The sequence below is a fragment of the Panthera uncia genome, chromosome D1, assembly GCF_023721935.1.
Source record: "Panthera uncia isolate 11264 chromosome D1, Puncia_PCG_1.0, whole genome shotgun sequence".
Taxonomy (NCBI): Eukaryota; Metazoa; Chordata; class Mammalia; order Carnivora; family Felidae; genus Panthera; species Panthera uncia.
In genome coordinates, this window is record NC_064808.1 from 5,538,177 (window position 1) to 5,551,769 (window position 13,593).

General features: G+C 55.7%; 1 protein-coding gene across 2 annotated transcripts; it reads right to left on the bottom strand.

Annotated features, from left to right (window-relative positions):
- Positions 1–935: 935 nt before the first annotated feature.
- On the bottom strand, positions 936–9,360 carry TSGA10IP (testis specific 10 interacting protein). 2 transcript variants are annotated; one of them, XM_049642867.1, is made up of 8 exons: positions 9,143–9,360; positions 8,032–8,165; positions 7,248–7,927; positions 6,921–7,068; positions 4,752–4,922; positions 2,127–2,226; positions 1,801–1,925; positions 936–1,083 (listed from the first exon to the last, which is right to left on the bottom strand). In XM_049642867.1, exons 1-8 carry the CDS (start codon positions 9,287–9,289, stop codon positions 975–977), a joined length of 1,614 nt encoding a protein of 537 aa, XP_049498824.1. In that variant the 5' UTR covers positions 9,290–9,360; the 3' UTR covers positions 936–974. The 2 variants fall into 2 exon arrangements, with proteins under 2 accessions (XP_049498824.1, XP_049498818.1); XM_049642861.1 differs by having other exon boundaries at positions 4,752–4,919; positions 9,143–9,351.
- Between the last annotated feature and the right edge of the window lie 4,233 nt (positions 9,361–13,593).

A 13,593-nucleotide genomic window follows, 5' to 3' on the forward strand; every position in this document is an offset into this window, starting at 1 on the left:
CACCTGGGAGCTGGAAGCGCCCGCCCGGCACGGGACGCTCCGTGTCTCACGGACTTGCTGTGGACGGCGCCCGGCGCTCCTTGGGCGTCCTCCTAGTGGACTCCCCAGGGTCCTGGCTCCATCGGGTGTCGGACAGCGGAGCATGGTCTCCTGACACCCGTGGCTCCACAGTCCAGCCTCCAAGTCCCTGCAACCAGTGTGGTCAGCAGACGCCGCCTTCCCTCGAGCCTTGGATTGGGCTTTTTAACCTGTACTCTGGAACCCCCTAAAACTGAGTGTAGAATTTCGGCACATCTGTGTATGTGAGCCCCCCCCCCCTTGGAGGGCGTCTCACTTGAAATTAAGTTAAAAGCCCAATTGGGGCGCCTGAGTGGCTCAGTCGGTTGAGCGTCTGAGTCTCCGACCCTTGGCTTCGGCTGCGGTCATGATCTCAAGGTTCCTGAGTTCCTGCGCTGGCAGTGCAGAGCCTGCTTGGGATTCTCTCTCTGCCGCTACCCTGCTCGCGCATGTCCTCTCTCTCTCAATAAATAAACTTTTAAAAAAAGGCTCAATTCACATAATCCCTCCTCACACTCCCACCCCACAGTTGCTCCGTCTGGCCTGTTATGGTGTGATGTACCCCATTAAAGGTCCAACCCCTACCCCCCACCCCCACCCCACACACGCACCAGGAGTTCTCAAAAGCCAGATCCTATTCACTCTTGAGTTCCTAAGACCCGGCATAGACGGAAATGGGGGTGGAGGAGCCGCAGCTGTTGCCCTATGCGACGACCCACTCGGGAGCAGAGGCAGGGCTGTGTGTGCTGGGCGGGAGCAGCTCCGGCAGCCAGAGCTCCTGGGTGATGGGACAAGCTAAGCCTGCTGCCTACCCACTTGCCACCTCCTACTCCCAACCTGCAGCCTCTTCCCAGCGCCACCAGAAATTACACAGTGTGTTTCCATAAAGCCTTTAATCATTATCTTAGGAGCTGGGCTCAGTCTGGGCTTGGAGTGGAGTGCCTGTTGGGCTGGCTTCCAGTGGGTTCTGCCTTTGGGGGGCTTTCAGAAGAGTGCTCCATCCTTACCCCCATTGACCTGTGGCTCCTTAAAGGTGAAGACATAGGTAGAGACCATGGGTTTCTAGCTCCCCACCCCCATGCCCAAGGAGACCTGGGCTGTAGGAGGGGAAAGGCCATTATTGACATGTGGGTTCAAATCTGGCTCCTGTGCTGTGAGACCCCGAGCGAGTGATTTCCCCTCCTGAAGCCTCAGTGTCCTTATGCATGGGCCTCATAATCCCTGCTGTGCATCACCTTGTTCTAAAGCACAAGGGACAGTATACAGGGGGTGACTTGTGGGGCCCCACCCCACAATGGGGTCTTGGTGTGTGGCCACTCATTTGGCCACAGATTCCCAGCCCGGCTCTGCAGCTTATTTGCTCCTGTGTCTTTGGACAGGACCCTGCCCCTCAGGTCCTTAGTTTCTTTACTGGGATCTGGAGAACATCACCCCGGTCCTGCCTTCCTCGGGTGACCTGGGGGACAGGGCCTAGGGAAGGACCGATTGACTGCTAGAGCTAGGCAGTGTCCTTCAGGCCGAGGGGTTGGGCCACCAGGACTTAGATCCAGGGCAGATCAACATGGCTGCTGGTGAGTTTTCTCAGCTTCTTCCCAGATGGTCCAGCCCAGGCTGGAGATGGGCAGGGCCACAGCTAGGGGAGACCCTGTAGGGCCCAGAGTACTGGCGGTGGCCCCCCCCCCCCACTTCCCTTCTCCCTGTAGTTGGGCAGAGCCAGTTCCTTGGCTAGCTAGACGGCCTCACCTGGGTTTCCCGGAGGCGCCCTCTGTGTTCTCCTTTCCTGCTTCAGCCAGTAGCTGCTCCTCATCCAGTCCCAGTGCTGACAGCACCTGGGAGAAGCGCCGGGTCACCGTGAGCCGGGCATTGGCCTGAAGAAAGAGAAGCGTTCCTGCTCTGCAGGCTGCCGGGGACGGGTGTTGCCACGTGTGAAGGTCCCAGGGCTTCCGGATGGGCGGTGGCCCCGGGGTCCCGTCTAAGGGAGCCCACTCTCACTTAGATCCCTACGCACTCAGCCAATGAGAAGCGCTGCTCTCGGGGAGGCTGATGCTCGTCTAGGGGCTAGGCCTCACCTGCATGGCCTGCTGGAACAGGTAGGGCCGGGCCTGCACCCTGTGCTGAATGCCCTGCAGCTCTGCCTGGTACTGAGCAAAGCGCTGTCGCTCCTGGCGCCTGCAGGGAGACGGACCTGTGGGCAGCCAGCCGCGAGCACAACCCATCCCCAGTCCTGAGTCCACTCCTCCTCGCTAGGGACGTGACGTCCTCCCCGCCCTTACCTTGCAAAGCCATTTCATTCCCAGCCTCGCCCCGGGTTCCTCCCGAGGTCAGTGGGGTGGAAATTATTTGCTCCATTTTACCCATGATGAGCCGGAGGCCCAGGGGGGTTGAGGGACTTGTCCAAGGTCGCACAGCTGGGAAGTGAGAGACCGAGCCCCGAGCCCAAGTCTGCAGGCTGCGCAGCCGGGAGCTCATCTAGCATCCCAGCCACCCCCAGGCGGAGGGACCAGCTCCGGCTTCGGAGCAACTGGGCATCAGCTTGCAGGGCCTCTCCCCTCCCTGCGTTTACACCTCTGCGCCCCTTCACCCTGCACCTGTGAGGAAGAAGCGGTGGCTGTTGGCTGTGGCTTTGGGCAAGGCCCCAGTCTGGGCTCTGGGTTCAGTTTCCTCTGTGCTATGGCAGGGATTACACAAGCTTGCCGCCATTCTCTGTGGTTTTTATGAGCACGCGGCTTGGAAAATGGGAGGGAGGAACAAAAGAAATATGTTGCAGATGACAGACTGCATCCCGAAAATATCAGGATTGCACTGGGGAAGCACAAATCCACTTAGAAAAACCCAGTCTGTGCACTTGTCTGAAATGTGTCTGCTCTTCAAGCCGGGTATCCTGGCAGCAGGAGGGGGCCCCTGGCTGTACTAACACCCGAGACCAGGAATCCTGCGAAGCACGCAGGAGAGGTCTCGGGAACTGGTGGCAGCACCCACACACAGGACGGGAGGGGAGAAGCAGACAAGACCCCAGGACCCATTCGGGACCTCTAGCAAATGTGCCGGCCAGGATCTTTGGCTATGTGCCAGGGAAGGAAGCTTCCTCCATTCGAGAAGAAGAGATGAATTTGAAAACCCTTGGCCAGGAACAGGAGTTATTGCAAGATGGAGTCTTCGGCATTCAAGAGGTCATTTCAGCAGCCACAGAAGGCGGGGGTGGGGAGCGCCAGCTTGCGTTTGGTCTCTGTGTCGCCTGTGAGGTCTTGCATGTTTTTCCCGCTTGATTCTTGAGGCTGTTCGTTAGAATGGAGAGGAAGTCCACATCTTGGAGCCCCAGGCAGAAAGGAAGCCTGTGAGTGGATGTCAGCCCTGTCCAGCATCTGGGAAGGAAAGGAAGCCACATAGCCTCCCTACCACCGGGTGACCTTAGTTGAGCCAGCGTCTCCTGCGCAGGGCAGAGTCTTTGCGGCTCGGAGAGAGCAAGCTTCACGGGCTATAAGGGCTGAGAGAGCCCGTGGCATATATGTGCTCTCAAGTAGAAAATAAAAGGTGTGTGGGAAACACTCCTCTCACTGACATCCGTCCCTTGGAGTTCTGAACCTTAGGCTTCCTGCCTTATTTAAAAAACAATGAACTTGAGGTCTGGCGTGGAGAAGGCATCTCCTCCATCACTGGCCAAGGATTCCTTTAAAACACCCTTGACTTCTTAGAGTCCTGGTTTCCTCATCTTCGAAACTGGGGATGATAAGACTGAGCCTCAAAGAGTACGTGATCAGAACCCCACTGAATCCTTGGTGGGTCACTGCAGGACAGAGACCTTCGGGTCTCTCCGCAGCACTCCACTCAACCTTGACCTAGCCCTTCTCCCAGGATGAAAGGAGATGAGTTGTGGAAAGATCTGCCCTGCTGCCAGGTGCACCCAGTAGGTGCTCAATGTCAATGGCCCTGGTGGCCATATTTATTTGTGATGTCTGTTTCACTAGGTGGGGCTTTGGGGGGACCATCCTGGCGCCGTTTATCTGCAGATTGGGTATCCGAGCACTCCGGGACCACGTAGCAGAGCGACTCAATGGCTGCTGCCCACGTTGGAATCCTAGCTTCGCAGCTCACTTGTGACCTTTGGCCAATTATTTAAGCTCTCTGAGCTCAGTTTCCTCCTCTGTCGAATTATCGTTCTGATGCTAATGCCCGCTTCATGGTCCTGTTATGAGTCTAAAAAACTTTTAAATACACATTTGCCCGTTTCCTTTTAAGCGTGAAAATATAGGGAGAGAGCGAAACAGATGACTCTTCACCTGATGGCAAAGAACGGTTGTCCCCAGGAGTGAGATCCCAGGCTCGCTTTACGTGCCATGTTAACCATTCCGGTAATGTCGGAGTTTTTTTGCAAGAAGCATCCCTGGCTTTTGAAATCGGAAAAGATCAGAACGAGTGGGAATGCGGGCAGAACATTTTAACCGTGAACTGTTGCCAGCTGCGGGGATCGGTCTTGTTAGCCGGTGACCTCGCCTCAGCTCCTCCTCCGCCAGTGCCTCAGTGTCTTCATGGGTAAAGCGCGGCCAAGTGGCCTGGAAGATGGTTGTGGAGACTCAGCCCTGAGGGGAGGGGAGGTCTGCATCTCCTCTGTCCTTCGTCGGACAGCTGACATCTCTCCCGCGCTGCCTCCCCCGGCCCTCTCCCCGCCAGCCCCTCCCCGGCGCCAGGCTTCCTACCTCAGCTCTTCCAGCTTGCACTGGGTGGCGCCCGGCCCCCGGCTCCCTCCGGGCGCATAGGCCGCCAGGCAGCGAGCCACCTGCTGCTGTACCCGCTGCTCCCGGGCCCTCCGCAGCTCGGCCCGCTGCAACTCCTCCTGCTGCTGCCGCTCCCAGGCCTGCAACAGGCTTCTTGGGAGGGGGGAGGGAAAGAAGAAGGTGGGAGAAGTCTGGGGGGAGCAGCAGTCTCATGGAGACCAGGAGCAGGCAGAGGGGTGTGGGGGCCTGAGGGAGGGATCGCAGGAGCCCAGAGAGCCAAAGGCCCGGGGAATGGCGTTCGTCATGGAAGTGTGCCGTGATGAGGGCCGCATCTGGCCCGCCTCGGGGCCTTTCGCTACTCTTCCTGGAGGTCTCGTCCCGTTCCAGCCAGCTGTATGCCCCAACGGTGGACATCCTCAGCCCTGTGGGGCTTGGTGCACCTGTGACCCCACGTGTATCGCTAACCTCCCCTTGCAGAGCAGCTCTCCTTGAGGGCAGGGGCCAGCTCTGGTTCTCTCTGACCCCCATCTCTGGCAGGAACTAGGTTAATGCCTTTGGGTTTGAGGGACAGACAGATAGATGAATGGATGGGAAACAGAAACAAATTGGTGATGGGATCAATGGGTGGATGACCGGATGGATGAATGGTGTGGACGGTTGAATAGACAACATCGAGATCCATGTGGAACATTCTTCCCCTAGTTCTTATGGCCAGTTCCTTCTTGTCAATTGGGTCCTTGTTCAAAAGTGAGAGAGAAGGAGAGTCCCTGACCACCCCTTCTGCCTCTAGCTATACATCTTGTTCATTTCTTTATTAATTATCCTTCTTCCCAAGGAGAATGTAAGCCTCATGAGAGCAGGGTTCCTTATCTCTCCTCTTCACCACCAGTGTCTCCCCAGCACCTAGGACAGTTCTTAACCTAACTAGAAACTCAGTGTTGGTGACTTCATGCATAATTCAATCATGGTTGGACTAATAAAAGGGAAGATGCGGTCACTCACTCAGCACGTATTTATTGAGCACCAGCTGGTGCCAGGTCCTGTGTAGGGGCACCAGAGAGGCCATGATCAATAAGATCTGGTACCTGTCCTCAGGGAGCTCTGTACACGGGGATAGACAGGTACCCCGGGACCCCAATGCAATGCCGCGTGGCAAAAGCTATGGTGGAGGCAAGCACAGGGGAGAGCTTCCTAGAGGGCGCCTGACTTGCAAGTTGAAAGATGCATCCAAGTTACCTAGGTGAATGAGGAAGAGGGGCAGTCCCGGTAGAGAAGGGAGGGAGAGCATGGGGCATTCTAGCACTCTGACTGGCTGGCATGGGAGACAGGAGGCTCCTTACCAAGAAATCTGGGCTTTGTCCTAAGCAAACTGGGAAGCATGGGAAGCAAGCAGGGGATGACAGTAAGAATTGGAGGGTGCTATTAGAGTGCTGAGTGGATTCTCACCTGCCACTTCTAACCAGTCACCAAGACCTGCTGAGCCAGCCCCCAAATATCTCTTAAATGGATCCCCCCTGTCTCCATTCACATGACCACCTGGTTTATGCCCTTATCATCCCTCACCTAGACAATGCAAAGGTGCCCCCTTTCCAGGCTTTCCCCCTCTGTTCCCATTGTCTTTTGTTTAAGCCCCAAGTATAGCGATTGTCTAACTCTACTGCCCTCTTTGCTGTCTTGCCCATCCGTCTCCTTTTCCAACAGACCTTGAGCTTCTTAGGGCTAGGACCAAGTCTTTTTATCTTTACATCCTGAGGACCCATGAGTAGATACTCAATATATGTTGCATTAATCACTTAGTTAATAGATTAATTGATGGATAGAAGATGGGAAATGAATGAAAAGTAGCTTGTATCGATAGATAGCTGGCCAAGAAGACAGAGATGGATGGATGGGTGGGATGGATGGGAGGGAGGACGGGTGGGGGGTGGATGGATGGATGGATGGGAGAGAGGATGGGTGGGTGGATGGATGGATGGGAGGGAGGACAGGTGGGTGGGTGGATAGATCCATAGAAGATTGGATGATCAGAAGATTGGAGAATGGATAAATGAAGGAATGAATGAGATGATGAATGATTCAACGTCTCTAGAGAACTGGCTCCTTCTCTACTTCCTGTCCTTTCTTCCCATCCTCCTTTTTCTTCCACCTTACCTGGTGGCCTCCTGTCGTTTGTGGAAGGTACGGTTAGGAAAGTTGGTAAACTGGAAAGTCTCTTCATCTCCCAAGGCATAGGTCTTCCCACTCCGGTTGGAGGCCTGCACAGCAGCCCGCAAAGCCCTCCAGGGCTGCTTTTCAGGGCCTGTCCACAACGGGACAAGTTAGAGAGTAGCCCCCCTCCCAGCCCATCGGGTGATCCTGCCTAGTATGTGGAGCACAGCACAGCCCTGTCTGAACTCCTGGCCCAGGGTGCTGGCTCCCCAACCTGTCTCCCCGCTGTGTAGTTTCCTGGGGGACCCAAACGTTGAAGTCCACACTCACCGCAGTCCAACTCTTGCTGTAACTGCCTCTGCAGCTTCTCCAGCTCCTTGGCCCTTGACTTCCTCGTCTGCGGCCCTCGAAGGTTGGAGCTGCTCGCCTTGCGCTGTAGGTCACCATCATCCAAGGCCTCCTTGCCAGAGTTCTGCCCCTTTCTCTGCGAACCAGCCCTCCTTCTATGGGGGGCCCTGTGCTCCCCCTCCTCAGCTTCCTCTGTTACCCCTGCAAACCGCTCCTCTTCCCAGATCGACCCCCTCTTGAGGAGCTGGGACATTTCTCCAGGGCTCATACCCCTCTCGACCTCCTCAGCACCCAGGGCTTCCGGCTCAGCGCCCTCCTCAGACTCTGATCCTGAGCCTGACCTCTTCCCAGGTGGCTGGAGGTCACACTCACTGGGGGCCTCCAGTTCCTGGCTCCCCCCTTTGCCAGAAGGGGTAGGGATGCCGTCCCAGGCCCTGAGCCGCTGGCTCCTCTCCAGGTTTGGCACCTCTGTCTTCCAGCAGAAGCCGTGGGCATCTGGGAGGGTGGCTGTGGACTTGAGCCTGGCCTTGTGCTGGGTGACGGCTCGGGGCAAGGGCGGGGCTTGGTGGCCAGGCTGAAGCAGGGCCCGACCATCAGTGAGGAAGCTCTCCCAGGCCCACTGGAAGGGAAAGGAGGGTTTCCGAGGAGCAGAAGGGATGAGACTGAGGAAGGAAAGGACAGGGAGCAGGGGTCAAGGTCAGGATGCCGGCCCCCCCATGGGGCCTGACACCCAACATCCCACCCGGCCGGTCGCACAGCTGCTTACTCTTCAGCCTCAGCAGGGCTATGCCCTTTCTTGTTCCGGACCTTGGGTCTCCGGTCCTTCTTTGCCGTCTGCCCAGCACTCCGAGACCTGGGCTGCTGGCCCTGAATTACACCATCACCGCTCCCAAGCCTCCCCTGAGTGAAGACAGGAGAGGAGGCCCAGCTCCAAGCAGGCTCCTGGACCACCTCACACCTCCCTCAGGGGATCTCCCTCTTCTGTGCACCCCAAGTGGCCCCCTGGACTTTTTTTTTTTAATGTCTATTTTTGAGAGAGAAAGAAACAGACTGCGAGTGGGGGAGGGGCAGAAAGAGAATGAGACACACAGAATCCGAAGCAGGCTTCAGGCACTGAGCCGTCAGCACAGAGCCTGACGTGGGGCTCGAACCCACGAACCACGAGATCATGACCTGAGCCGAAGTTGGACGCTTAAACGACGGAGCCACCCAGGCACCCCCCTGGACTCTTGTTACCAGTATAACCGACTGATCACCCTCTCAGTGTTTAGTGTTTAAATAGCAACCACTGCTCCTCACTGAGTACCTGCCAGCTGCTCAGGATTTTCTCTCAGTAACTCATTTAACCTTCCCGAGGACCCTGTATTCCACTATTACCCCAATCCTGCAGATGAGAACACTCAGCCTCAAAGAGGGGAAATCACTTGACTTAGGTCACCCAGCGGGTAAGAGGAGCCAGGACCTGATCATGTTGAGTCTGTCCCCAGAGCCCAGATCTGTCAGCACGTGCAGTGCTGCCTCTGGGCCCCGGGGCAGCTCTTCTGAATGGCCCCATGGGGTCCCGGACTTGCTGAGTCAAGGTGGAGGAAACTCATGATCTTTCCCAAAACCCTCCTCCTCCCGCAGTGTTCCCCAAATCACTCCACCAGAAGGCTGGGAGTCATCTCTGGGTGTCTTCCTCATCTTCGCCCTGGACGACTTCGGCCTCCCTAGGGTCCCTGTCCCCTTCCCACCCACCCCCACCCCCCGTCTCTCACCTGGGCCTCAGCTCAATCTCATGGCTTCTCCAGGGCCTCCCTCAGCCCTGGCCTAGGTGGACCCCAGGCAGCCAGCCTGCCTCCAGGCAGTTGGAAGTCCTCCCACAGGGCCTCCCTCACCTGCTCAGCCTGGGGGATGTCCGACAGAAACTTGAGCAGCCCTGTGGTCGTCACTGGAGCCTGGAGCCGTGTGTCCCGCCCTGGTCTCCCCGAAGTAGTCCTGATCAGCTGTTGGTGGGTGTTTCGCATGTTGGTGTCCTGCCCCATCCCCCACCCCCATCTGCCAGCCTTGGAACCGCCCTCCCCATCATCTCTATGGCAACCAGTCCTCAGCCAGTCTCAAGGGCTCCGGCAAAAAGCAGGCCAGGAAGGGTCAGTCAGGGTATGTGAGGCCAACTTCCTTCCAGGGGGGAAAGTATAGGAGGATGCTGAGGAATGATCCGGGGCTGGGGGTCCTGGGACCCAGGGCCAAGCCCTGCCCCTGTGGGACTCTTTGTTGACCTGCTGCAAGTCCCCTGCCCTCACTCAGCCTGTGTTTTCCCATCTGTCTGTGAAAAGGACCTCAAGACCATTTGGGAGGGTGCTCACATCCTATGAAGACGGCCGGGGGGCGCCTGAGGTGGGCCCTCTCCCTCCTCCTGCCTCCTGGGTTGTCTCCCAGCTCAAATGAGGCTTTATGGGAGCCAAGCTGAACTCTCACAACAAGATCTCCTTCGAACCACGTGGCCCCCCAGGTCCTGGCAGGATAAGAAAGGCCAGGAAGTTGCACACCAGGCCCAGGAGGGAGGCAGCAGGCAGACCCGGGCCCAGAGGAGGCTCCGGAGGGATGTAGAGCCTTTAAATCTTATCCCAAACTTCTAAGCATCGCCAAAAGGCCCTGTCGTGGCAAATCCCCACGGGACACCACCACCACCAGTGCAGGGATGTGGCGCCAAGCTGAGGCCCTAGAGACCGAGCGGTCTGGCCGGAGGCCTGGCTTGGCCTCGCACCGGCTCTGTGACTTTGGGCAACTCACCTCTCCCCTCTGAGAAACTGGAACTCACAGGCCATCCCATAGGCGTGTTGCAAGGATCCAATGGAATCATAAAGGCAGCGCGCTCGGCAAGGTTTGTCCTTATTAGACCGCTAATGATAACCGATCGTTATTGGGAGGCAGCAGCAGATAACGGTTGGGGCTGTAATAATGGCATCTACCTCCTGGGGTCGTAGTGAGGATTAAGTCAGTTAATATACACAGGCGCACATAGAACATTCCCACAGCCCATCCTAACTGCTGTGTAAGAGCTGTGGCTACTCAGCCAACGGTGCGGCCCCAGTGGCGCAGGTCAAAGAAGTACATCCCAGTGTCTCTCCCGGAGCGTCGTTTCCGGGGACCCTCATCTGCTCTCAGGCTCCATCCCAGCAGCACCTCTGCAAGGAGCACACCCAGCCCCAATAATGATTCAGGTGGAGATCTTTGGGCCCTAAAAAAAGGCCAACTCCGCTTCTTCTGGCGGCTGCCATGCCCACCCAACTGCCTCGGCTCCCACATGTCACGTAGAAGCGCCCAGGTAGAGGGCAAGCCCTCTCCAGACCCCGCCCAGTTGATTTCCTGGACGAACTCTGGGCCACTTCCTTCCGCGGCAGAGGGCAGGTCTGAGCCTCTCGGGTCTGTATTTTCACGAGGTGTGGGCAGGCTCTTTCCTTCTCTAGCCACGCTCACTTCTCAGGGGAGCTCATCCGGTCCGACACAAGCCATCCTCTGCCTTCCACCCGCCCCCAGTTTACATGTCTCAGCCCTGACTTCTCCCCAAAACTCCAGACTGCTATCTGACAGCCACGTGACACCCCACTTGGATGACGCGTGAGCATCTTAACTTGACGTGTTGAAAGTAAGACTCTCCCCATCTCGGTCAAGGCCACATCCATCCTTCCTGTTCAGACCAAAACCCTGGCAGCATCCTGGGTTCCTCTCTCCCACACGCCACGCCCCACGCCCTAGCAAACCCTGCTGGTGCCGCCTTCAGGATTCGTAGAGAATCCAGCCACTTCTCCCCACCTCCACTGTGAATACGCTCCCCCCCACCCCAAACCACCACCACTGCCTCTCCGCTGGATCACTTGGCCTCTTCCTGGCTTTTGCTCTTGCCCGACCCTGTTCTGTACTCAGCAGCCAGAATCATCCCGTTAAGGCCAGATCCTGTTCAAAACTCTCCGATGGACCCCATCTCTCATATAGCAAAAGCCAAAGTCCCCACCATGGCCTCCGAGGTCCTGTTTGGTCTGTCTGCCGCATGATTCTGCAGGTCCCATCACTGTCCCCCTTCACTCACTCTGGTACAACCACACGGCTCCTTCAGGATACCAGTCAGTCCCACCTCAGGGCCTTTGCACTTGCTGCTGCCTCTTCCTGAAATGCTCTCTTTCCAGAATCCCTATGGCTCACTCTCCCATTTCCTTCAGGTTTCTGCTAAAATGTCCCCTGCCAAATGTCCCCCTAAAATGTCCCCTGAAGTGCCACTGTGCCCTTACTCTACTTTACTTACATATACACCTCATATATATTCATTTATTGCCTGCTCAAGGGCGTGGCTCCGGTAATCGGCCCCCTCTCTCCTGGGCAACTTTTCACTGTCTTTGGAATCATTTCCATCAAAGCAAACGTGCTGTGATTTCTCTCTTGACCTCACTTCTCCTTCCCCAGTACTGCCCTATTTCTCAATTCCCCTTGGCAACAGAACCTCCTGACAGGGCTGATCTGTCAACTCAGTCTCAATTGCCGACATGAATCTCCCCCTCCTGTTCTCTCTCGGACCCTCTCCCATCGGGCCACCCACCTGCTCCTGCTTCAGTCACCAGCCACCTGACCTGTTGTTAACCCAAGATGCCCTAGATCCTCCTACCTCTCTGGTCACTCCTTCCCAGCGACTTTGCTGGCCCCTCCTCCCCTCCCAGGAGCCGGCTCAGCCCGTGCTCCTTTGTGTCCACATTCACGCTCCTGGTGGTCTCATCCAGGCTCGTCTTTGAAATACCATCTATCTGCAAATGAGTCTCAAAGTCATCAGTACTCCTGGCATCTCTCTCACACTTGGAACTCGATTCCTTTCTCCCAAATGCCAAATTTCTACTCCACTCCTCTGCCTGGATGTCTACTAGGCATCTCAAGTGTACTGGGTCCCAAACTGAGCTCTCTATCTTCCCCACAGGCCTCCCCATCTTGGAGGAGTGGTTATCTATCCTTCCAGTTTCTTAAAAAAAATTTTTTTAATGTTTATCTATTTTTGAGAGACAGACAGACAGAGCCCGAGCTGGGGAGGGCAGAGAGAGAGAGGGAAACAGAATTTGAAGCCGGCTCCAGGCTCTGAGCTGTCTGCACAGAGTCTGATGCAGGGCTCGAACCCACGAACTGTGAGGTCATGACCTGAGCTAAGTCAGACCCTAACCGACTGAGCCCCCCCCCCCAGGCACCCCTATCCTTCGAGTTCCTTGAGCAAATCCTGGACTCCCCTTTCTCTTCTCCGTCCTATCTGACAGTTAATCCTCATGTCAAAGTGTATTCAGAGTTGGAACACTTTCCACCACCTGAGCTCAAACCACTGTCAACACTCACCTAAGTTTACCATTTTAACCACTTTTAAGTGGACAATTCAGCGGCATTAGTATACTTATAAAATGTTGTGCAACCATCACCGTTAACAATCTCCGGAACATTTTTTATCCTCCTAAACTGAAACTCTGTCCCCATTAATTAAATAATAACTCCCCATCTCCCCGGTCCCTGGCAATTACCATTCTATTTTCTGTCTCTCCGTGTTTGATTATCCTAGGGGCCTCATGTAAGTAGAATCCTATCATATTGGTCCTTTGGTAACTGGCTTGTTTCACTCAGTGTGATGTCCTCAAGATTCATCCATGTTGCACCATGTGTCAGAATGTCCTTTCTTTTTCGGGCCGAGTACTATTCCATGACTGCATCTAGCACATTGCATTTACCCGTTTACCTGTTGATGGGCACTTGGGTTGTTTCCAGCTTTCGGCCACTATGAACCACGCTGCTGTGAACGTGGACGCGCAGCTCTCTGTTCCAGTCCCTGCTTTCCATTCTCTCGGGTGTGTCCTCAGAAGTGGGAGCACCAGGTTAGATGGTAATTCTATGTTTAATCTCTTGAGCAACCGTCACACTGTTTTCCATAGTTGGTTGCACCATGTTACGCTCTCAACAACAACGCATGAGGTACCAATTTGTCTATATCCTTGCAATCCTTGCTATGTTCTGGGGTTTTTTGTTTGTTTGTTTTTGTTTTGCGTCTGCATTTTATTTTGTTTTGATAGTAGCCTCCTTGCAGATGTGACCTGCAATGGTCTTGAAAACTCAAAGTCAAAGTCCTACAATGGCCTATGGTCACCCGGCCCCCAACTCCACTGGCTCTCCCACTTCGTCCTCAGCTGCTTATCCCACCTCCAACCCTTGGCTTCTAGCTCTTCTTTGGGATACATCAGACAGGGTCTCACTTCTGCCCTGGCCCTTCCCCCTACCTGGATGCTCTGTCCCCAGATGTCTGTGTGGCTCAGGCCTTCAACTGCTTCCAAGG